General features: G+C 37.1%; 1 protein-coding gene across 3 annotated transcripts in view; it reads right to left on the bottom strand.

The window, feature by feature from the left end:
• Nucleotides 1–22698, bottom strand: part of LOC141459852 (matrix metalloproteinase-2-like) — a 61326-nt gene extending 38628 nt beyond the window's left edge. For 2 of the 3 annotated variants that reach the window (XM_074139386.1, XM_074139387.1), the window contains exon 1: nt 22369–22698. In XM_074139386.1, coding sequence (XP_073995487.1) covers nt 22369–22530 — 162 coding nt within the window. In that variant the 5' untranslated portion in view covers nt 22531–22698. The remainder of the gene's footprint in view (nt 1–22368) is intronic. The other variant, XM_074139388.1, reaches the window with a different exon arrangement.
• Between the last annotated feature and the right edge of the window lie 3785 nt (nt 22699–26483).

Below are 26483 nucleotides of genomic sequence, written 5' to 3'. Positions count from 1 at the left end.
ACACTCCATTACGTCGCTTACAGTTAGCAATTCGATTTGCGATTGCCATACTCCTGCAAACTATTTCTATCACTATGGTGAACTTTACAACTGGACTTTTCTCTCATTACTTATTAATTAATAAACTTTGAAAATTTGGAGACTTAAAACTTATTTTTTCAAAATACTAAAGTAAAGTAATCGCCTATTTTTTCAGGCGGGGCTTAACGTCCAACTACCAATTACTAGGTGTCGTGGACGGAGGCGACTAGCATCCTTTACTGTAAATTTCTTTTATTAACCATTAAATAAAATCCAAGGCCTGAGACCGGGAATCGAACCCAGTACCACAATGCATATTAGCTTTGCAGGTCTCGCTTCTTAACCGCTCGGCTACCGTGGCGAACTAATACTAATACACTTACATAACATGAATAAACGGGTAAGTAAAAAATGTAAACGTGGGAGAGAATAATAAAATTTAACTTCTTATATTTCCTTTAGAACTGCAGAGTTTAGGTAATTAGTAGTAAAGGTTATCTTCCAATGTCTCCTTTAGCATTGCATCAATATTGTTTACGTATATGCCTCTCAATGTGTTGAAAAAAAAAAGTTAGTATGGTAGAAAACGAGATATTACCGCTCAAGGTTTAGAGAATTTAAAAGATTACTAAATTTTAAATTCCCATATCTCTTTTTGTATTGCGTTTAGAATAATCATATTTCTTAAGTCCACTGTTGCATAGAAATATGGAGAATTCTGTATGGTAGCAATCAAGATATTCCACATAAAATTTAGGTAAGATGAAGGATTAATACATTTTATCTTCCTAAATCCCCGATCTCTCGAAAACAGAATTCTACTTTGGTTCAATTATTTAATACAGCTATCAACAATTCAGAGAAATATGAACGTAGAAGATGCAAAACGAAAGGAGATATAGGGAGATTTTCTAATCTTTTATTCAATAGGTTATAAAAAATCATGCCAATTTCAGTAATGATTTTTTATTTCTGCCGAGCTTTCGGCCTAGGGGCTAGGTCATCTTCAGGGCTTGTTGTCTATATAATAATCTCATTAACAAAAACTTACAGTTAAAAAAGTTAAGTATAAGGGTGGCATAAACGCTGAAAGGCATACAAACCTAACATTTCATTAATATTCCGTTGATATCATTTAAGTAATTTTACTGCAGTAACCTTTCATTAATATTTTTTAGAATTTATTAGATGTCACAGAGCCATTTTCATCCACAAAAATTTTGTTTCCAGTAGCACTCCATTTAACTTAGATTGACTGTAATGTTTATTAATCTGTAATAGTAAAACTATTAAACACAGCTTAAAAAGAAAAACTTAAAAAAAAATAAAAGTAATTATGAGGATAAAGATTTCAAAAACTTTTTTTTAAAAAGCTTACACCAACATACTTCAATGATTTTGTTTATTTATTTATTTTTTATAAAAATCTTCAATAATTTTAATAATTTAATAAATTATTAAAGGATTTTACTGCGCGAGTCCTCTTTTAAAGGAACTAAAGAAATCAATAATTATTACTTTAGTGAGGGGCCACTCCCATTCTAATGTAGATATCAAGATCCACAAAAGTGTTTCCACAAAGAATTTCGAATCCATTCATGTAAATCGGTTCACATGAGAGTAATTTGAACGATGGCAGTACTTCCCATTGTGGGTGCAAGAGAAGGTTAGAACTTTAATTTCACGTAGAGAAGTCAAACATTATCTAAATCGGGCTAAGATTTACAGAGTTATTAGTTTTAATTTTTTTAAAGAGGGCAAAGGTTTCTCCTTAACTGTGTTCAGGGTGGAGACCGACGATAGCCATATCTTAATATTAAAAATTTAACCATCTATATGTCATTACCTACTATCACTGGAACATTCCAACTCATACTGCTTATAGAGCTAACTTTACTCTACAATTCAGCAAAGGATTCACTGAAATCTAAAAAATACAAAGAGGGATATAAAGGTTTGAAATTCGAAGGATTTAAAAAACTTCCAAAATTTAACCCTCTATAACTCAAAAACTATTATAACTAGAACAATGAAATATATACCAGTTATAGTGCTACGTTTTCTCAACAATTCGGTAAAGAATTCATAAAAATCTAAACAATACGAAGATAGACACAAAGTTTGAAATATGAACGAATTTTGAAAACCACCAAAATAAAACCTTTTATATCTCATTATCTATAACCATTAAAACAATCAAATTTATACCAGTTATAGAGCTACCTTTTATCTACAATTCGGTAAAGAATTCATTGATATCTTAAAAATACGAAAAGAGAAATAAGGGTTGGAATTTAATAACCTGAAAAAATTTTTACATTCTAACAAGTTATATCTTATAAACGATTATAATTAGAACTTCGCAGTTTATGCTAGTGATAGAGCTAACTTTTCTCTACCACTTTGTAAAGAAACAACTAGTAGCTGGTAAGTAGATTCAAGGCGCCCTCAGTCAATCTCTTGACGGTTACAGAAACAAGCTTACGTAATTGTTGGGATAAAGGAAGGAAAGATGAGGGGAATAATGTCGTCCAGGGAGATGGTTACGTAACTATAAGTTAGCAACCTGAATCTGTAAGTTTAGCCAGATGAATCTGGAAGTGAGCTGGGTGTGAGGGCTGCTTGCCGTGGTCGAAGAGATGTTCCGACTTCCTGTCATCTGCACAGCAATCCCTCTTCTCACCAGTCAGTTTCGGGCTCCATCACTCTTTTTGGACTGCCCAAACTGAACTCTACCTTATCCACAACATAGTTTTTCAACTCTTTATGACTTCAAAGCTAGCACTATATTCTCATAGCTCATAGCCGAAAGACGAAGGAAAAAAATCAAAGGCACTATTCGACCTCTAATTCACTTCCTGTAAGCGCACCATTTTTATCTCTACCATTATAAAGCACAGTAATTCCTCTGTGATCTGTAAATCAGTACGTTAGACTTTAAGAACTTGATAAGTACGGTAAGAGAGGAAACCACTCTTCCGTTGTTTTTGATCTTTAACTCTATCTTTAAGGCGATCTAATCTGTAGCAGCCATCAATTACCCTTCAAAATATAACCTCCAATATCTCATGAATTATAAACAGCAAAACAATTCAATTTATGTCGATTATAGTGCTAACTATTATGTACCTTTTGGTGGCGATTTCATTGAATTCTGACTAATAGGATGAGAGATATGAAGTTTTGAAATTGGAAGGAAAACGAAACTCTTAAAAATTTAACCTCTAATATCTCATTATACTTCCTTAATGTAGTTTGCTTGCATAATCGTAAAAAGATAAGAGCGTCAGATGAATGAATGAGAGATGGCATAGCAGATGACGGCAAGTGCAGTGGACAGGAACTGGGTGTAGACCTTGTGAGTCGGTCTTATCACTTCCCGGAAATGACTCTTGCCATTGCTTGCTTTCACCGATTCTTCCCATCAACTATTGTTTACTGAATTCTAACATTTACAGACGGCAGACCGCAGCTTTTGGTTTTCGATAAACTTGTGTCGCGAACAGGTGTTGGTTAACCTGCTTCAGGTAAAACCAGCCTAGTCACAGTTGACAATATTTCTGGGTGGTTGGGGTGGGGGGGGGGGGGGTTGTTAAAATGTCAACTTGCTCACACGATCTTCATGAACTGTAATGATTGTAATGTGATAGCAACATGGATTGGTCAGATGTGAATTGTATCTATCATTGGTGACTCTCCAAAAAATAAAAATAAATAATAATAAAATTGCGAGTTAGTCCGCACTTGAGAAAAGCTTTCTCGAGATTTCAGTAATGTTGTTGGCAGTGCCACAGTGTAATGTTGGTTGTGTGTCACAAGTACTTGTGTATCACTTGGATTTGTGATCAGGGGAGGAAAAAGATTTCAAGGATGGATCTGGGGCGTTGTGTTAATTGCACAATTAGAAAACAGATGTAACTCTGAGAATTTAATCATGTAAATTGAGATAAGAGAAAACCGGATCAGTGATCAAATCAGATTTCTTTCATACTCAGGGGAACTAAGACCGAATATTTTAGGCGCATCTCGCAAAAGAATATTTCACTTGGTAGCATATTTCCTCTGTATGGGATTTGAAGAAAGTAAAAACGTTTCTCTGCAGTGGGGGCGCACCCGCATTAACATACGAGGGAACATGTTAGAGAGGATGACTCATAAGGGTTAAAAATAGCCCTAATCGGTTGGAGTGGCCTTCACCGCTGCTTGGCCGCAGCCGTTGTTAGAATTAACACAGTGCCCTTCTGGCTCTCCTTCTTTGTTTTGTTTACAGCTACTTGTTAAGTAACCACCCGAGTCGATCAAGGAGTCACTCAACACACGGCTGGTCAATCTACCGTTTGGTGAAGTATGTTGGCGGCCCTGCTGCACTCCATTTGGCTCTTCACAACTAATTTGTTTTTATTTGCTTCCCGACCAGAGGGCATGTCCACGTTTAAAACAAAAATACATTCTTAATTGCTCTTATTTCATGCCAAAAAAGACCAACAGTTCTGGGTAGACAGAATTTACTAATTGCATTTGTTCCTGTAGTTTGGAGACACTTCCGGCCAGCTAATTTTTTAATGGTAAGGAGATGCATCCATGTTTATTGTTTCTCTGAACGGTTTTGGATTGATTCTAATTAAGGTTTAAGGTTCCTTCATTTGTTTAAAGATGTCCATACGTCTTAAAAGACAATTGCTGACTTGCATGTACACAGTCCTTAAACAAGGTACTAGATTAACATAACATAGTCCTCATATAACCGCCCTTCTCTCAGCAAGTATATTGTGAGACCGGAAAGTCGAATTCTCTACATCAAACTGATTAATCCATTTCTGATAATGGATGAAAGTCCTAAACCAGTCAGAGATACAATAAACATGCTGCGACAGGATAAAGTCAGCTTTTCGAAGTTTGAAAAGAAATCTTTACCTTGCTAGATTGATAGTTATATCACAAAGTAAAAATGTCATGCGATTGGAACCCTGATGCAAGCTGTCTCCTTGGCAAGCTACCTGACTGCCCAAAGATGGCTGCCTAGGCAAATTGCTGGTGTCGGTAACCGAGCTTGCATCGCGTAACACATGGCATTGCCAGGAGAACTGGTTAGTTTTAGGGATAGCGCCTGTATCTGGCCGGCCCAAATGTACTTCGCATTTAATAATTGCTATGTAATAAGGCCAGTTGTTTTTTGCCAGGCAAATAGCGTCAGCTTAAATACATGTTAGGGAGATGCTCGTCGCGCTCTATTCTACCATTTGTATAGGTTAAACGAATGTCTCCTTTCATTTATTTATTTGCAGAATGACCACAGGTATTTGCCTAAAGTTTTTGTGCAAAATAAATTACCAATTCCACATAAACAAGTGGAATAAATTACGAACACTGCAGGAAGGGGCCAGTGTTTCATTAAATTGCAATAGGCTTCTGATTTAGATAAATTATATTTCATCAATAATCATGTTTGTCATTTAATCTCAGGTAATGTTAAAAGAGTGCGATCCTGCCAAGTACATAATTGTAGAGAAGAAAATTCTTAACCTCAAATGGTGTTAGAGAAAATCTTGCCCATTATTTCTTAACGTACTTTAGTAATGTTAGAGGCAACAACGTCAAAAACTTATTACAAAACATAACTAAGTTACTTTTAAAACAACTTGCGCGCACAAAGCACTAAAACGGAGAGAAATAGCCAACAGAAGAAACCTGCAGTTTACACTTTGATGGAAGTGTCACTAAAAGACCCGAATGTAACTTATTGATCAAAATTCCTCAAGTTCGAACCTTTGCCCAAAGAATTTTCGATATAAGAGATTCTCCAAGATTTCTTTTATCATTGGTACAAAACTTTTATTCCTTTTCTTCAAAGAAATCGAGGGCACTTCCGGTAAAAGAGATGGTTCCCTCTAAAGTACCTTTTTTAATCTAATATCCGGGTTTTCAAGCAGTATGAAGCTAATAGAAATTAGGAGAAGGAAGGAAATATATAAGTTTTGAGTGATCAAGATGGAGTGTGGGTGTTCACAGCTCCAAATGCCAGCTCGAACTGCGTAGTCAATCAATCTCTAATCACAGTTGCTAGACTCACAGTGCTTGATCTTCAGCACTAGATTAATTGATAGGTGATCAAGTCCTCTGCTCGATCACTTCTCGCGATTTTTGTGAAGGACTGCAGCTTAGTTAAATGACGTGGCTATCTATGCGTCATTAGAGGATGCTAGTGCTTGGACAGAGTCGTAAGCGGCGACTTCCCTTCATCAGTATGCGAGCTACTCACTCAGGTTACTCGGACCGGCAGCTACTTCCGGCAACTCTGTCTCTACCTCGCTGTTTGTTTCTTCTCCTTTTTATTAACACTCACTCACCTTTCTCTTAGTACATACGAGAAATTAGTCCTTCATTCTCCCCACCACCAACTTTGGAAACCCTTTTTTGGGACAAGTGCTCAGCAATATAGATTTTGGTTTTTAGCGATTCCGACTTCATTAGTTTATTCGCACTTACCATGTTGTTACATTCGACTTTAGTCCTTCCCTCACTAACTTTTCGAGCGCAGCCACGTTTCGGGCACTTTCCGAATGTCTTGTTAGTTAGTTTTATAGATATATACACGCGAAATACGTTTCTATTCTCATTAAGGCTTTCCGCCAGAATCTGAAAGGGTCCCGCCATCTCATTTCTGTTAACTATTTTGTCAGGGAGGATCTGCTCTTTTTGCCGGATGGTCTGTGCTTATGATGCCTCTTCCGGATATGTTCAAAAAGCTAAATAGCTAATTATTAGCCCGTTTAAAAAATAAACGCTTTCATTCTTAACAATATCCACTTTGCACTCTCACTTAACTTGCTAATTAATTAGTTATATGTCTTCTTATTTGTTACATGCGGGCACAATTACTTTTAAAATTGTGAAAAAAAACAATTACTGCCAACATTTAGTTGCTGTAATAGAAGCAAGTGTGACATCAGATTTCTGCCAGAACCACTCTGAAAATTAATGAAAGAAGTTTAAAAGCAAACTGATAAGTCCTCAAGCAATGAATCTCATTGGCGAAAGTGTCTAAACTTACAGATAATTTGAAAGGAATTCTTCCACCCCGGACTCTAAGTTGTTCTTTTCCAATTTGTTAAGGCTAAACTACAACAAATTCCAACCAAAGTGGAAAATCTTTTTAACATTAACACTTCTTATCAACTCCCTTTATTTGAATTCCGGTTACGCCCCTGCGCCACACAGAAACCGGAAATACTTTCTTTGTGACAATGTAAGTAGGCCGATTGTGACTAACTAAATCATTTTCCATTCAGGCACAATAACCGTCAAATAAGTTTTAATGATTCAATATAATTCGTAAATAAATTGTGATCAATAAATAATGAGTGAAAGTCGGGTGAGTTGGCTGTGACTCTGAGGAGCCTTGAGGCGCCCGGAGCCTTTTACAGCTTTCTTAATCATCGTGCTTCAGTGTGCTAGCCACCTGCTAATCCCTGCCTGCCAGATTAGTATTATTTCGAGATGTTTTGTTTGCGCAGAGACTCATGTGTACTACTTGTATTTTGTTCGATCTACTGGGAACTCCGAGTTACTGATTGGAAGCGATTGCAAAAGTCCAACAGGATAGAATACTATTTGTGAAATGTGTATTTTACAGGGGGTAGGGAGGTTGCACGTCATTCGCGATCCGCAGCAGCTGCCATTTCCGTCCAACGCGCTCATTGTTCCACTCTGAGCTGGCCAGTATTTTTCCGCAATCCGCAGTTCCAAGAAGCTGGACATCAGTATTCTCCTCCTCTACACTGCTATCACTTCCTGACGGTCACTTTCCTTATTAAATAAAAGTATCCCCATTGTGAATCATCTAAATGGTTACAGAAGTTAATGAAATCAACTTGTAGTAATTGATTGCGACAGTGTTGTCGTCAACATCAGTTTCCGAATGAGCCGAATCTCACCTCTTGGATACTGTGAGAGTGAACAAATTCCCAATGTTGGAAATAAATTTATTGCACTCTAAAGTGGAACCCACAAAATGGCCGGCCGTGATCGCCAACGATACCAATGGCACCCAAGTTTCCATTCAATTTTTCTTTCAATGAATAACCTCCTTTTTGACAATTTGGGACACCTGTAACAAGACAACCACAGCGTTGCAACTTCTTCGCCAATAATTCTGCTTTCTCTTCCACACTAATGTCTGGTTTCCTTCGAGCCAGAAGTAAAAAGAAATTCCATTTTGTTCTACAAATTGTTTTAGGTGCACTACATTAAATATTTAAAAAGAATCAATATTAATGGAACTTCCTCAATTTCCGGTTTCGAACATTGTATTTTTTATGACGAGCGTATTTTAGTCGCATTAGATCGGCTGTTTTTGGATCCAGTAGTTCAGAAAACAGAGAAAAATACAAAAACGTCATCAGTTTTGCTGGAATTTCCATAATTTCTCTTGACATAATTTGTCAATAACACGGTAATTTAATGCCAAGCATATATTATTCACATTAGATCGGCTGGTTTTGGAAGTAGAGGTTTAGAAAAAAGGGAAAAATTCGCATCCAAATCAAATTTGTGTATTTGTGATCGTCTGCTCTCATATATCTCCAACAGAGTAGTAGTATACGTATAAATCAGAAATATAAATCGCTCGTGGAATTATGAAGATATTTTCCGCCGAATACGCAAAGAAAATTCCAATATGAGCACGTATTTCCCGGTTGAATTCTACAACGAAGCGTTGATAATTTGAGAATCCCATCACCGTATCGATCACTGTTCGATGTAGAATTGCATCGTGAAACAAATTACAACATGGGTATGGGTGATCTTATCTTTTGCCGAATGTGCAATTCTGAGCTAACGCTTGAGCATAAAGGCATTTAGACAACTATTTAAGGCAGCTAGTTTAATGTAATTTTACTAAATATTAAACTGATATTTTATTTATGAATAATATTTGTAAATATTGCTACATTAATAAATAAGGTTTCTTGATAATTACAATATTTTTGTATCTTTATAAAACGTACTCTATGTACTGAATTACACAGTTAACCTAACCTTACTACACATATGGGTAAACGATGCGATTAACCCGTGTCCCTAAATCATCAGGGCTACCATCTTGTTCGGTTACGGTTCTTGAACATTAATGTCATCTTTAGAGAAAAGTGATAAATAAGAAAGGAACTAAAATGAAATGTCATAAGTTTATGGATTTTTGGCATCAATTTGTGGGAATGGATTGGTGTCAGTCCGATCTCGACTGTTCTAGGGGTAAATACGAACTCACAGATCACCCGTCATTGGCCTCTGTTGTCGCGCCTAACACCACTTCACACACTGCTAACCTAACCTACACCATCTGGGCTATAATAGAGTTCTCTAATCGATAGTGTAACTATATTATTAAGGTAACTACTGCTTGTCATTCAATCCCAGAACAACGAATAACACTATTTCCGCGCGACGCAGGAAGTCTATTTTTAAAAAGTATTGCTGGAAATTTTATTCTTTAGGAGAAAGTTAACTACAAAATTCACAGCCAACTGCGATGGATGCGATTGTTTTTCAATTTATATGCAACTTCCGTTCCTTTACCAACTTAAACCACGCGTTTCCACACTGCTAATTTTCCCAACTCTACTTTTACCTTTACCACTGTTTATCATAATTTTCTGTTCAATTTGGTAAAGTCGTTTCATCAAAATCCGCCTAATATCCTTCCAAGTGTACTTCTCCATCATATAGCTGACGTTTATTTTGGAACTCGCACTTTGGACATTGCAACTTCCCAGTATCAAACAAATCAAGTATCCTGAGATGACATACCAGTGGAAGGTGATTGGCTCTCAGATCGTTAAACAGTACACCAGGTTATCAATTCAGCAGTTCCAGAAGAAATCGCAGAGAAATTAAATATCTTATCGCGCTTCGGATTGATGTATTTCCGCCAAAATCTTATTTTCAATAGCGTCAAAAGCACCATAACAGAATACTCAGCTTCCACTTCTGCTAATCTTCGTTTTTGACAGATCGTGCTATAGTATGTCTTTAGGGCAGCATGACGAACTCAATTAAGGAAGTTCGCCACAATCGCAAGACTTGCACTTCTAGAATTCTGTGGAAATTAAATAAAGAGATCTTGTTAGACTGGCTATTAGCGATCTAACTGAAACAGACTAGTAATGCCACCTCTAGGATCTAGATATGGACGTAGGCTTTTAGTGTCAAGGTGGATGTGGGACACTACTCTCCGCTCTTCTGTCCTTGCGTGAGTCTGTCAGTCAGTACCAGAGAGAGTCTACACCAGCTGACTGCTTTCCTCTAGTCACTACTCTAATCTGGCTTATTAGAACAGATGGCGCGCCTAATTACGCAACATTCTAGCATTTATATAAAATATTGTTGTTCTCTGCACGTCAGCATGCGCTGTCCTCAGACCTGCTTGTTTACTTACGAGAGAAAATATTAAAATATACATAAATTAAAATTGTCCAACTATATTGGAATGTGGCCTGATACTTTTATGGCAGTTGGTTGGCAAACCTGCTCGCTCCCTTTCCCTCTTCCTCACTGAACAAATACACACGCACACATATACTAATACCTCGATTCTCTTGCACTTTCAACTTTTCATTTCCATTCGCACCAACCTTATTTGGTAATAGAAAAAAACATAATATTGATTACGTAGCTTGGAACACGTCACAGTTTCTCTCTCTCTCTCTATCCAAGTTAAAAGCTGTTTTGTAATTTATTTTAATAACTTCTATGAGAGTGGGGGGGGGGTAAAAGCAGAGAGTCTGCGTCTTACATCAGATTTATATCAATACAGATGACAATCTATCGATACACACGACAACGTGCCCCGCTTCCTTCCTACGAAAACTGTTCGAGGCTCACTTTCCAAAAATAAAATGTTTCTTCAAACGTTTAGTTCCTCTAAATAGGTTTCAGAGGTCCAAGAGCGTCTAACGCAGGTTTTACCAAATTGGGCGCAATTCGTTGGCTGAATTCTAGCTGTTAACCCCGGCTCTTAAACGCCGGAAATCAATGGCAGATTCTCTATACTTCAAACCACTTCCTCAGGAAAATGTTTGAATAAAATTGATGAATACTAAGAGTTTAATTTCAAAACGTCACTTGCCTGTTTCCCTAAAGTTTTCAGGAATAGAAATTTTACTTTCACTCCCAGTCAGAAAAAGTGCTTCGCCAATTTTGAAGTTGTGGGTTAGGAGAAGGCTTCCCGCTTCAGTTCATTCGAGTGTGACGTCGTCGTATTCCCTTTGTAATACTCAAAGGAATTCCGGAAAGCAGATTCAGCGGAAGTGCGAATTACTGAACAATTCATTGTTTTAGCGCTATTTCTTTCTTGAATCGTTTCAAAACAATTTCATTTTATATTAATTTTGTAATAAGAAAGCCACGTGAGTGTAGCCCCAGATTTTTTAGAATATTTGTGAGGGCGATGCGCTGCTACCCGCAAGGAACCCGTACAGATGCGCAATGTTGCCACCACTGTCCGAGCAAATCAGCTGTAATAGGGTTTCGCCCAGTTTCAACACACGGCCACAAACATTCAATTAATATTGTCCAAAACATCGGCGATAGAAGATACCCTTCTCTCTGTCTGACTTCATGTCACAACTTTATTGAACAACTTCTGTCCAAACCGGGAATTTTCATTAGTTATAGTTTCTAACTAGTTAGAATTGTGGCGACATATTTCACTAGTACTATGGTAACCAGTTCTTACATTAGAGAGTGAAATGACACTTTACAGGGAGAGCTTAGTTCGCTTAATTTCGAGAAGTCGTCCTCAGAAACGTGGAAGGCGATACGAGGGGATGGCATGAATTGCCCAGAAAGTGGTTATCCTGGGTGAGTGGTTTTCTCACTGAGGATGCTGGCGGAAGTGTTCTTACCTGTACAGGAAGAGAGATCTGTCAGGTGCAGCGCAGGATATCCCTTATAGGAATTAAAATTTAATAAGGAATTTAAATACAGCAAATTATATTACCCCTTATCGTTTATGAACTATTTGGACTTGCGGATTCTATGCCAGTACCCCTATGAGGACGCCCTACTGGTAAGAAGTAAATAAGAGTTTTAGAAGGAGAAACTAGACCTAGAGTTTGACATGAATATCGCTTCAGCAGGGCGGCTACAGGAAGGAAACTAGAACTCCAAGTTACCTTATAAGGTAGTATCTGGAGCGGCCGTGGAACCTCCGGACGAACAGTTCTGAGGTGGAACCTCCGGCACTTACTTCGATCTTGACTGTGATCATTATTCTCGCTAGTTTTGCTCCAGTTTCAGTTGTATTGTAGCTGCAAGTATTTGGGCCCTCCAATACACATTTTTACTGCCTAGGCCATTTTCAGATTATCTGTACCACCACACTGGATTAAAGGCTTTAAAAGACCACATCCTGCCGATGACTAAAAATTTGTAATCTATTTTTGAGATAGATCGCAGAATCTTGTCGCAAATATGTAATGACAACAAAAATGCAAATCCTGGAATGGAAAGCAACCTCCGGAGTGTCCATCCGGTTAGCAAAAGGACACTCATGGGTTCCTGCTGCAACTTCCTCCATATGGTCAACAATTATCTTAGCCAAGTCTGACCGTACCTTAAGAGAAAAAAGTATCCTTTTTTGTATTGAAAGGAATTCGCCTGTTATATCGTGTTGCACACAGTGAGAGTTGTCTTGTAAGCGTGTTCCCAACGGAAGTGTGTGTTTTAGGGATTCCTGAATAGCAAGAAATGGCCATTTGTGTGTAACTAAACCAACTGTTGCAGAAAGCTTGATCAGGATACTTCAGTCTGAGTCAAAGATACCAATTAAGTGAATTTGAGATTGCAAATTGTGATAGCGGATAGATAGATAAGTGTTCAACTAGTAATTGGTACAAAGTGAAATTCGGGATTTGGTAAACTAGAAACATGAAAGTTCGAGTGGGGAGAGGCAGCGGTGGACATCTTGTCGTACCTAAGACTTGAACATCTGTGGCAGCTAATTTACTGGCCTAGATGTTCGACCACGTCAGCTGATTGTGACCTCTTTCAATCTTTCAAAACTAAAAACACCCAACTAAAAAGCTCCCCTAACAAACTGCTGTTGCTTTGTCTGCAGTCCATTTTTATGATTTGCTTTATTACAACTAAAGATTAATTATCTAAATTATGTAGATTTCGCACAGTTCTTCCCTTTTTGTATTGTATCACCAGCTACTTCTTTCAGCCTGAATCAAAACATATAGTTTCTCATTATCAAAATTCTTATCTCTGGGTTATCTGGATCTATTTAGCATAAATTATAATAAAAAGACTCAACTTTTAATAGATTATCCTTCATTAAAGTTTTAGATTTTCTTTATGATGAACTCATTAAAAATATTATTTAGTGTATCCCGTATTTCAAAAACACTAGATTAATACAGTAATTCAGGAAACAATAAAAATGAGAACACAATAATTACTGGTTTAATGTTCAGAGCGCATGCGCTACTACTGAAGTGGCACTTCAGAGCCACTGACGCCCCTCCCACAGAACTCAAAACAAAAAAACTAATTTTAAAGGAAATCACAAATTAAAATTCTGTGCGGATGTAATATTTGTATAAAACCCAAATCGGATATCGTCGGGGCTAGTTTGGAAAGCCGGAAAAAAAGTAAAGAATCCATCCTTTGAAGAGCATCGTTTTCCAGAAAACCTTGAAAACAATAACTTTGTTTAGAGGAACATCCGGTTGAAGCTGTCCATACTCTAGATAACTGTCGTCACTTGAACTCCAACGCGTCCAGATTTTGAGAAATTCAGCAATTTTCTAGAAATCACTTTTCAGGACTCAGCGGTCGAAATTTTGGTTGAAAATTCGATATAATTGATGAAATAGCCACAGAATTCTGATCATTAATAATTTCTTCAAAATAAAGAGATTGATTCACCTAGCAGATATTTGTGTGCGTGAGGAGGTATTGGCCTCGTTCGGCTCGCTGCCAAATTTGCCACCAGCTGGGTCCAGCGTGCCAACATCTTCACTGAGACTGTCTGCCCGATACAAACAAAACTTTTATGCATGCAGATGTGCTGTCTGTTTAATAACGTGGGCGACTCGTACATCTGGACGAAATCCTTTTTCCGATTGTTCACATTCTACCTTAAGCTAAGCTTTGAATGAACCGTTTGGAAAAAGCAGTAATAATTTCCTAGACATATCAATTTATTTTTGATCACAGTTTCTAATGTTGCCGAGTATTTTAAATTAGACTATAATAATGTGTGTCATATGGAGTTGGTATGATATTTAGAGCATACGTCATACACCATACGTCATGCTTTTCTTGGCCTAATAAAATTTAATATCAATTATTTAATATTTCCGGGGCTTGGCGTGAATATCTTCAAAGAGTGTTCAAGCAATCCATCAAACTCTCTATTAAAATCAAATTACCAACTCAGACTTCCTTCGTCTTTGGTAGTAGGAAGCAAACATTTCCAGTTCATGGTAGATTTACCTTGCCTTCAGAAGAAAGAAGGAACAAATCAAATGTTACATTTAAAATTTCTTCCACGTGTCTGACACGTGGCTGACCCAAAATTAAGCAACAAAAAATTGCTTCCCAAAAACTGAAATTGATCAGTAAAGTTGGTGTAGACAATTTGATTTCCACTTTATAATGCGTCTGTTATTCACTACATTTCTGCAGGTTAGAGAACTCACTGCACTACCCACATTTCCGCAGAATGAGGGCTTTTTGGGGAAGTGGGATAAGATCATCACTCTTCTCTAAAGATTCATTGGGTAAGTTCATTACTACAGAGGAGTGAAGTATATTGAGAACATTTTATTATGAAAGGCCATTTTACGAGTAGAATCTCGGGAGCTGGCTAGCGAAGTGAATGGTATGACAGACGTTTTATAAGTGGAAGCCAAATTTCTATACATCAGTCTGATGAACCAAGCTCGGCAGATGGATGAAAAACAAAACCTGTCAGAAGTATGATTTAATGGGGAGTCTTGTCTAGAGAAGTATAAAAAGAAAATCAGGGGACATTTTCGAGAAAGTGTTCCTTCCGGTGGAGAAGTATGATGGCCGCTTGGCTTCCGCAGTCTTTAAAACAAAATATAAAGTACACATTAATATGGATATTTCCGGTGAAATTTCTAAAGCGGAAAGATGACGGTGGCAGTGGCATAGTTACCCTTGTCTTAAGCACCTAAGTAGTTTAGAAGATTGATGGGGCTGCCAATGAGAGGATTGCTGGACTCTAATTGTTTAATTTTACAAATGGAAAACATTGCTGAGCTGCTGATTACTGAAGAAGGCCACTTGCGAAGGAAGAAGTTTCAAGAGAGTTTGTGAAGTGGAAACGGTCTGTGAGCCGGCCGGCCATCAGATCAGTTGCCATATGGTCAGTTGGGGCACCTAGCCAGACTGACTCCTCTCGGGAACACGCTCTCTCCCGACGGCTTAATTTATTATCCGCTCCTCTGGACCATATTGAATAAAATACCTTGTTACCTTGATGCTCCAAAACCAATAAAAATTGGTGGTAAAACAGAATTAAATAGTGAGCCGTCCCAGTTTAATGGCAATAATTGTTGGCAGTCGCCGCCGAGATATTGTTTGAAAAACTCAGTAACCAAACCTAAAATAACTTGACCTGTACTTACCTCACGTCTATAATTAACTTTTTTTTGACACTTCGACTTTGCATAAATAGTCATCTTCTTGAGTTAGATAAAAATGTTGCAGAAAGAGAAAGTTTGATATCACAACTTGAGAACCTCTCAAATAAATGTCTTCAGAAGAAAAGTTACCTACCCTAATTGAGGCATAACTTACCTACTTGACCCCATTTTGCCTTGTCGAACGAAGTAAACAAAACTTAGACCTTGTGTCGACTGCCCAGAAGGACTTTTAGAAGTCTGAGGGTCGGGATTCGTGCAATGGGGATGATAAATGCCAGCTTTATCCCGACCTCCACTTTTCCTTAGAGTCATGGGATTCCTCATGAGGTCATCTTATTATAATAAAATCATTGATGGTGAAATAATTTACAGGTTAATGACTGTGTCTTGTCTTTTCAAATTAGAAAAAAAAAGGAAGTAAAATAATGCACTTAAAATTTCGGTATTTTCAAGTTGTGAGTCTGACGAGAAACACTCCTAAATGTTCGTACTTGAACTCCACTTCCTCTAATTGCCATTCTAACAGTGATTCTAATTTAAGAATTTTCATAAACCTAAAAGTGTTTTTATAACTAAGAATGTAGAAATCTCATAAATAATAATTTCTTAGAAATTTTTAAATAAAAAAAATTCAAAACAGTTTCTGATAAAATACAAAAGAAATCGTTACTAGCCACTTCCGAAAACGACAGAAAACTCTAATCAAATTTTGGAAAACATGAGATTCTAGCTTCTTTTTTTTAAATATCCATAGTGATATGTTCTAGATGCATCTCTCTGGCCAAAGTTCTAAATCTCAGTGATACGAAAAATTAAGAGAAAACTCGGTAAGTGTTCTTTCGATAGATTGATTCTGAAGTAAAGCTTATTGCCAGATCTAGTTAGCATCTGATCCAAATACCGAAATCTCTCTCTTATTCTCTCTGACATCACATACAGTGAATGTTGTAAACATTGTGAACACATATTTCGGAACAAACATCAATCAACCAATCAACTTTAATCCATAGGCGACTTTAAAATAAACATTTTAATTAATTTCTTGGCATCGGAATTTAAAAGTTTAAAGAGAAACATGTGAGAATCGGTAAACGAGTTTTGGAATTATTACTAAATCAAAACGAATAAATCTAGAGGTAGTCTTGAATAGCCCTTCACTAGTTGACAAGAGCCGTTTGGTAGAACCACAATCACGTTGATACGGATCAGAGGCTGTAATTCCACCGCCCGCCGCCATTATGCTGCACCGGATACAGTGTCCCTCAGGTCCACCATAATTCCGACCGGAGCGAGAAGAGATAGCCCTTCAGAATAATTATGAATATAAAGAATTCTCAGCTAAAAATAAATAAATCTAATATTCGGTGTGAGACCCACAACAGTGTCACCTTTCTGTGATTACATATATCCAACTGGGAAGTTCATGTTCTCTTTATAACCAGTGGGTAAATTAACTTGCGTCGCATACCCCCAGTAAAACTGAGACCATGAAACATGACGGCAATAAAAGATAAGAGTCAACTTCCCAGAACATATAGCCATAAGGCCATTCCAAGCCGTGTTGGATACTCGAACATCTTGGTGAGAATTGTACGCCAAACAACGTCTTCCTTGTCTGGTTCTGGAAATCCAGAACACATAAGAAGGATTAACGGGCGATCAGGTCTTAGCGTTAATGAGACATGAACTTTTTACGAACACATTGAAATGGGGAAATTGAAAACTCAAATAAACAGTCCTTCACAGACAGGTAGCAGCTTGCCTAAACCTGAGCTTAAATTCAAATGGATTCAGTGATCCTAGATGGAGAGATAGAGTTCTACTTGACCAGGGCTGCAGAAATTTTTAAACAATATCTTTAGATAGTGGTGAAAAATTAGAATTACGTGAAAAGAACCAGCTACAAGAGTAGTTCCTCTCTCATTTCATTCGCAACGGTAACTGTATTATGGGGAATAGAATAGAGTAAAATGTTAACTGAAAATGTAGTTGTGGCCCTACAAACGATATATTGTATTGAGGTTGATTTTATCCGTCACATAGTTGGTGTGTTTTTGGTTTCTGGCGGTTTCGGATGTTCACAAATCATCACAAGTTGATTGATCGATAATTTTGTCGAGAATTTAGTCAAGGAGAAGAAAATTCCATTCTGTCACACAATGCACTGAAAGTCTGTCGGATACTTAAACGTGTCTGACATCACAATGCGAGAATATACTATCTGGGGTGGTGAAGTCAACACTTTCCATCCTTTTAAGAGCAGTATGTAGAGAGAGGTCTTGAGCTATTGTTCTCCTAAGAGAACGTCTATCTTGTCAAAATTGCTAATATAAAAAAAAGAAGAAGTAATAATAATAAAAGTTTACTGCAATTGTCCATTGACCGCTGGCCGCCCTACCAAACAGTCTACAATCGAGTTAAATAAAAACAATCAATGTTCACCAGACAGATTCCTATTGTTTAGTTGATAAGAAGTTCGTTGAACCGATGTCAAAACTAAAGATAAAACGATTCAAACAAAGGCGAGCTTACTATTGGAACAAACTGATTTTAGGCTCACTAATTCTGGGAGAAGACGAGCAAAGAGTGTGTCTGCTGGGAAGTATTAGGGGTCGGAAACCTTAAATAACCTCTGATCACGTGAGTCCCTTCGCAGCAGTTCACTTAAATCTAACCCCCAGACTTTGGGCAAAATGAGCGTGTTCGTTCTAATAATTAGTTTCAGTCAATACACATATTTACAACGATAAAGTAAATCAGTGTGAATCCAGACCCAAGACCAATTCTCAAAACTCTCTTACTCATTCATTTTTTCGAACTGCTCATTTGTGTACCTTTTGTCGTTTAATAAACTCTTATACTGTACATTTTCAATTTTATATTTTTTGTCAACAAGACTTGTTTTCTTTTGGGAGAGTTTTTCTTTTGTTTTGTTCCACGGTTAAAAATTTAAAAATTAATATCTCGCGCCACATTGATCAGATCATTCAGAAATTATGAACATTATAGGTTATTTCAGTCTTATTATACAACTAAAAAGAAAAAAAAGAGTAAAATACAAATAGCGGCTAAACTTTGCTTAGATTACACCAGTAGTTTCATTAGAGTAAAAGATTGATTTTAACAATAGATTAGTTTAGAAGAAAGTGGCAGCTAAGTAGTTCTTAGTTCCAAAAACGCCCTACATTTGAGTCCCAATATCTCGTTACTGCATTCATTTCTTCAATATTTAATTTTTAACACTTACATACTAACAGTAGTATAGACTAATAGTAGTATACAAAAATTAAACTTATGAGTACATTCTCTTGTTGCGGATAAATGAAATTACTTTGCCAATGCAATACTTTTTATTAAACGTAAGACAGATAAAACTCTTTCATGGATATGTTGAGAAAAACGTACTTTGATCACATCTTCTTAAGGGGTACAAGAGTGATAAAACTAAGATTAATCGAACTAAAATTCGAGTACATCCTCTAAAAGAGGTAAGAAAATGGTACGATTTCAGAGTTTTTTCTAAATAGAAGTAAAAGTTGGATGGCAACTTGAACTGAAGGAGGAATTAGAATCCTCAAAATTTTACGGGGCAGATTTATTGCTGAAGAGGGTGGAGCCAGGCTTTCCTCTTGAAGCCATTTACAGCTTTTACCGTCACGAAATAGTGAATGTTCACCGCTAATTGTTTTCCAACTTAAGATAACCCCCCCCAAAAAAAATGAACTTGCGGTGAAAACACAATTTCCAAAATTTAATTCGAACTCGTCCTGCGAGGAGTGAATGGAGCAAATCAAATATGAAGTGGTGGAACAGTACAGCTGTAGACTCTGTGAGAGCTAGCAGCTGATTGTCACTCCAGTCACACTGATATGGTCAAATGTCAATAACACTAGCCTTTATCAGCGTGCCGCTGTAATTCTCCAACTCGCCTCAGTTTATTTATTTCCGCTGACCTTCCAATTGCTTTCCTCTCCTCTCCCACAACTACTACTTCCCTTTATTCCACACCCTCTCGTTCGTTACTCTTAGCCCCTTTCGGTCCCGCAATCGTTTAGCAAGAACTTAATATTTTGTACTAGTTTGGAGAACAGATAGAATGCCGCTGGAGCAGAGAACTCATGTGCCTTCCAGGAGCCAACCATTCGTGATTTTTGATGTCAAATCCTACATCGAATGTTCTAAAATATCACAAAAACGTAACCGTTTCTGTGGACCAGAATGTTTCTATTGATGATAATGTGATACCTCATTTGAGAGAATTTTTTTTTTTTTAATTAAGTATACGAGGTGTGTTCAAAAAGTAACGGGAACTTTAAATTTCGCGGGTTTGGAGAGTCTGATTGTAAAATTTTTTTTTTTTATTATGTTGGTACACATGCCCCTGAAGTACGATAAAATTTTCAGTAATATTCATTGTTTACTTCTTAAGTGGCAGCCGTTAAGGTTAGACGTGTTTTTCGAGCTTGGCGATTTTTGTTTGTTAAAAAAAATGGATCAAAGAAGTTGTATTAAATTTTGCGTAAAAAATGAAATAAAGTGTAATAAAGTGTGTGAAATGTTAATAAAGGCATATGGTGAGTCTGCTATGAGTAAAACAAGGATTTACGAGTGGTATAAGCGTTTCCAAGATGGCCGCGAAAACGTTGAAGATGACGAACGACCTGGACGTCCAAGCACATCAACAACCGATGAAAACGTGAAAAAAGTGAAAGAAATGGTTATGAACGATCGCCGAATCACAATCAGAGAAGTCGCTGATGATGTTGCCATATCAATTGGCTCATGCCATGAAATTTTTTCGGATGTTTTGGGTATGAAACGTGTGGCAGCAAAATTTGTTCCAAAATTGTTGAATTTCGAACAAAAACAGCGGAGAATGGAAGTTGCTCAAGAGTCACTCAATGAAGTCGACAACGATGCGGATCTACTGAAACGTGTTATAACAGGTGACGAAACATGGGTTTACGGATATGATGTCGAAACTAAGGCTCAATCGTCCCAGTGGAGGCATTCTGGATCGCCAAGACCGAAAAAGGCTCGACAAGTGCGGTCGAATGTGAAGGTTATGCTCACTGTGTTCTTCGATTTTAATGGCATAGTGCATCATGAATTCTTGCCACAAGGTCAAACAATCAATAAGGAGTACTACCTACAAGTTCAACGCCGTTTGCGTGAAGCAATCCGAAAAAACGCCCGGATTTGTGGCAAAACAATTCATGGATTTTGCACCACGATAATGCACCTGCTCACACTTCATTGCTTGTTCGTGAATTTTTGGCCAAAAACAAAACTTTAACGATGCCCCAGCCTCCATATTCGCCAGACATGGCTCCATGTGACTTTTTTCTATTTCCAAACATAAAGAGAACATTAAAAGGCCGTCGTTTTACAAGCATAGATGACATTAAAAGCGAATCGCTGAAAGAGCTGAAAGCTATCACAAAGATCGAGTTTCAGAAGTGTTTCGAGGATTGGAAAAAGCGCTGGCACAAGTGTATTGTATGCGAAGGGGACTACTTTGAAGGCGACAATATTAATGTAGATGAATAAATAAATATTTTTTTCAAAAAACGAAAATTCCCGTTACTTTTTGAACATACCTCGTATACTAACTACTGCACAATTGCAATTGAGAAACTGCAAGTCCTGTTCATTGAGCGGCCCCTCTGGAGAGAAACTGTCAGCTCGTGGCTCTTTAGTAAATTAAATTAAAATTTTGAAACGTTTTTAGGGATTGGTTCTCTATATGTTCGACCTGATAAAGCAAGGCTTTAAAGAAAAATAAATTTTGAAGCAGGAACATTAGCTTTTTACAAGGACTTGAAATAAGTTTAGTTATCCTCTCTAGATTTAAGAGAGTAACGCTTACCCTGGAACGCCCAAGGTGCCATAGAGTACTTCTTTCTCTTGTCCAAGCATTCAAATCAAATTGATAAAGAACTTCATAGCACATTTAAAGAAAATCGGTTGATACCAACAACTGATGAACCTGTGGAGAAAAGGCTGCGCGATTCAGGCGTTTTTCTTCGAATTAGGAATGCTGTTGATTGGTGACCAATTAATATTGTGCAGGTAAAGAGGCTACATTAGACTGAAAGGGTTCTTCGGAGGGAATCTGGAATTTTTTTTCGCCTGAAAGGTGCCCTTTTTTTGGGGGGGGGGCAATGAACCAATGGGTTATTATGCCCTCGGTTGATTTACAAGTTATTCAAAAGTTACAGCTTATCCATAATCTAAAAAACTGATGACAAACCATGATTCAAACTGATGTCGAAAACTTTCTGAAGCCGAAACTCAGGTCATAATTATGACGCGGATCGCGTCAAATAAACCAAAAATCCAATTTCTCTCGTTTTTGAGAATTGCTGATGAAATTCTACAACAGACTAACAAGCATATGCATAACAGTTTCGCAGACTTCAAATTCTTCGAAAGTATTTCAAAATTGTGAATATGCACGAATTCACAGAATATGCACGGATTATTGCTGTTAGGGGAGCAAGAAGAATTAACAGTCCTTAAGTTTAGACATTTTGGAACAATTATTATTACAATTTCTGTAACAAATACTACAGTAGGTGAGTCACATCCACATGATTGCAAACTGTTTACAAGGCTCAGGAGGTAATCAAATGAGGTATAAATAGAAGAAGGCGGCACTGACCAATGTGTCATCGAATGGTGGCCCTTTCCCAAGCTGGCGGCCTGGCGCTGCGGCACTTTCGGTCATGTAGTAGCTAAACAACAGGAGCAATATTAAGACAGGGTCAGGACAGGCACAGTTTGCAAACTGCTTGCTGTATCGCCTCTTCCACCGGTGACACATCTTCCAGACTCACACACAACAAGAACCAGCCAATTATTGCCCGGAACTAGGTCTCTCAAAGTAGAAATGTAAACAGAAGGTTGGCGTGTAGCGCGACATTACTCACAGAGGCAGGCAATCACTTCTGCGAGTGGATAACCGTAGCGCGCGCGGAGCACTGATCGACTGACTGTGGCGGCAACGTTCTGAACGCCTCCCACCATCGGCTTCTCCTCGCGCTGCACTTTCCACCCCTAGACTCAATTCAACCACCACTTCAACCGTGTCCTTCGCCGCCTAGTGGGTGTGAAGCCGTAGTTCGTGAGCGCAACTGTCTGCCAAACAAACATACTGAGAACACGTTACTTTCCCTTGCAATAGAAAGTGACAAATCTACTGAATGGTCTTAGAGCCAGGCTCAACAACCTTTTTCAGAAGGAAAGCAAATATATTTATGTAGAAATTATGTAAATTAAAATTTTGGAAAACGTGCAATTGGAAATCAATTTCCTCCATTTATTACAAATTTAATTAATTTTATCGCGATATACATCGTCACAACGGATGCACTTCCTAGACAAAGAGATCTCAAGAACGTACCTCCATCTCCATTTTTAATTTATTTTTTCAGGAATTAACATCATTTAATTTCAATTTTATATTCATTTAATTGTTAACTATCGAACTTAAATCGTAATACTTCTCTGATTGTTTGCTTTAGAAGTAAACATAAACGTAATTGGAATGATAGAAGAGTACGTTTATGGAGGCAATAACTAGATTTTTTTAAAGTCATCAAACAAGATTCTGCCGAGTAGTTTATAATTTAAGTAAGGAAAATTTTAGCGAATCATTTAAAAAGCTGGGTAAATAAAGTTAAAAAAATTGTAAAAAATGCTTTCCATTACAAAATAAATAAATCATTTAGAACATAAATTATACAACCTTAAAATAACAAACAAGAACAAGAATTTAAATGGGGAAAACAGCGATCTTCAGGTACTCAAACTACCGTATTCTCAAACATTCATAGGTATGTTGGTATAAAAAGTGATCAAGTCGAACCAGAAGTTATAGTTTGCCATATTGACACCATTTAAGGATGTCTACCATTCCGAGACAAAGCGAAAGAATGTTTGGCGCAAGCTCATTTCTCAGTGTTCTTTGTGAAAATTGCAGAATAACCAATTTGCATCCTATTGGGTTCCATTACTTTATTTTCGTCCGAAAAAACGCAAACTAAAGTGCGATTTTTCTTAAAATGTCTCCAATATTGATTTATTCTTGTTAATATTATATTGCGTGTTGTATTTATAACTGTTTAATTTGTTAACAAGTAACTTTGTTCCAATTTGATGTGTCTAGTTTGGAGAAAACTGCTACTTGAGCTCTTCAAAGATTCCATCAATATTTACCGTTCTGCTTCCTGTAGAACTAGAGGACTTCGCAAGCTCCTTCGGATTCCTTAGTAAAAATGCCATTTTAAGAATACTTTGTTCAGAGTTTCTCGGAAATGTCTGGAATTAAGATTAATCACTTTTTTCCAAACCTGTCTATGGACACACTACCTTCCCAGTTATGGACCTATCAAAGTTCAAAATGCAATCTACCGGGCAGGCCGCCTGTAACAAGGCAGTCGGTCGTCAATGGAAATTCCCGTGACTAATTCTAAAATATGGAGCACACTGTACGGCTAGCGGAACAGAGAATGCGCTCTTCGTCTCACAATTTGTTTTAAATAATTATTTCTCTAAATGTAATCTTGTCTAATTAAGCATATTACGGGCCAGCCTGGCAGGCAACAATGACGCACAGTGTAATTATCAGGCTTACCAACACCATCTAACATACATAGTTGGTGCAGTCCACATAAAGGCGACTTGTTAACTTCGTTCTGTTGATAACGCTGACAAGTCATAACTGTTTCGTCACTTCTTCTTGTCTAGCTTCCACAATTGTAACTTCCATTGGCAGTGCCCTCGGAGCGCCTTGAGCTGTAATACGAGCAAGACTACTCACACGACTTTCTCAAACTTAAAACTTACATATTTTCTATTAACTTTAGTTGGCATCCATAATACTTGGAAAATATTTCCGTCCGAATAAGCCACACCCATTTCCTCGGAATCCCACTGAAATTAACTCCCTAGAAATAAATGTAATAAAATTGTTGCAACCGTTTTCGAAAACTCGATAATCCTAAAAAGAAATTATTCATAAAGTCGCTCTTCCATAAAAAAATATTTTATCAAATCCCAAATTGTACAAAAAAATTTTAACAGTAATTTTTATAAATATAAAAATAAAAATCCTCAAAGGAAACTTCATTTAGTTATTCATTCTTTCTCATTTGAGGGACGAATCGTGGAGATCTCCGATTTTAGTTTTCACTGGGGCACTGTCCATTTTCCTGTCAAGGGGGAGGGAGTTCGCATTCAGCCAAAAGATGGATGGACACATCCGCTTTTGTTAGTTTGATGATTGAAATGAATCCACAATTCGTTTCAATTAATAAGTGGTTTGAGAAGAGATCTACTCGGTCTTGAAGGACGTGAAGTCGCTTAATTCAGGCTGAACTGAATGCTGCTGCAGCTGTATGCGCTTTGCTTGCATGAATCTCAAAATGGTTAATTGGAGACACCTGATTTAACAGAAAGTGGATGGTGATGTGCAAGGATTTTCTTGCAGATCGGCAGTTAGAGGCCGCTTGAGATAAAACTTGTTTTCTAAGCTCAAATTGACTTCCCTAAAATTTTAGAATTAGACTAAAGTGGCCTTAAAACAAAGCCTTACGGTCCACTTCCTTGATCAAAGAATAGGCGTATTGGTTTTCAAAAAAAAAAAAAAAAATGGTCTTTTTGCACATCTCTCATCATCAGTAAAAATTAAAGTTTAAATTGGTCAATTTATTATTGTACATCATTTAAGGCCCAAAGATCGATCGGTAATACTGCTTTTGATGAAATTAAGAACATCAGTTCCTGTCAGAAAATTTTATTGCTGAGAAGTTTCAAATGTTTTTGGTTTGAAAGAGCGTCGAATGTATCTAGAAAGAAGGTTGGAATTTCATATTGTACCCCGGCAGTTGGATCAAATAAAAAAACATTTTTTTTTGTGGGCGGAGTTTAGACTGACAACCATTTAGATGAGTCAGAGCAGTATTGTAACATACAACGAGTACAAGGCGCGAACTGCAGTAAACATCGCGTGGTTCTGATCTGCACGTCAAAGAGTTGAGCAGTGATGTACAGTTCCAGACAATGGTGGGGGCCGGATATTTTAAAACGGCGGGAAGTTTGGAGAATGTAAACAAGACCAATATTATTGTATTTTTAGTATTCATTAACCTGGACGAAATTATTGTGCTCAAGTCGGAGCAATGATTACTTATTTATCGAAACAACCGTTTTATCCTTCTAGTTTTGAATGGAAATATTCTCGCTAAGTGTATACATACTATATATACATATGTAGGAAAAGAGAAATAGAAGAATAGAATATGAGAAGAAGGAACGGAATAAAGGATGCTAGCGTGAGAGATCCCTTGAATTTAGGTAGTTATTATCAAGAAGTATTAGTTGAGGGCGTTCTTATGTTTTAAATAAATAAATCGCAGTTGTTTAAAGGAGTTTGTTTTCTTAAGGTTGCTAAGTTACGGGTGGATTTTTAGTTGGAGTATATTATTATTTGGTCTTGTTTGTTTTCTAATTTTGTATTATCTGTAATTTAAATTCATTATAATAAAATTATTTATTATTATTATTATTATTATTATTATTATTATTATTATTATTATTATTATTATTATTATTATTATTATTATTATTATTATTATTATTATTTGGTCGGACAACAGAAATCTTCAGCAGTTTTACTAACATTCATTAAAGAAATTCCTTATTTTCTGTTTTGACATAGTAATTCACAAATGCTAGGAGCATACACTGACATTAGGTCGGCTATTACTATTTTCC

Source organism: Rhodnius prolixus, unplaced genomic scaffold, assembly GCF_049639745.1.
Source record: "Rhodnius prolixus isolate KJV_2025 unplaced genomic scaffold, Rpr scaffold_23, whole genome shotgun sequence".
Lineage (NCBI taxonomy): Eukaryota > Metazoa > Arthropoda > Insecta > Hemiptera > Reduviidae > Rhodnius > Rhodnius prolixus.
This window is presented reverse-complemented; position numbering and strand designations above follow the sequence as displayed.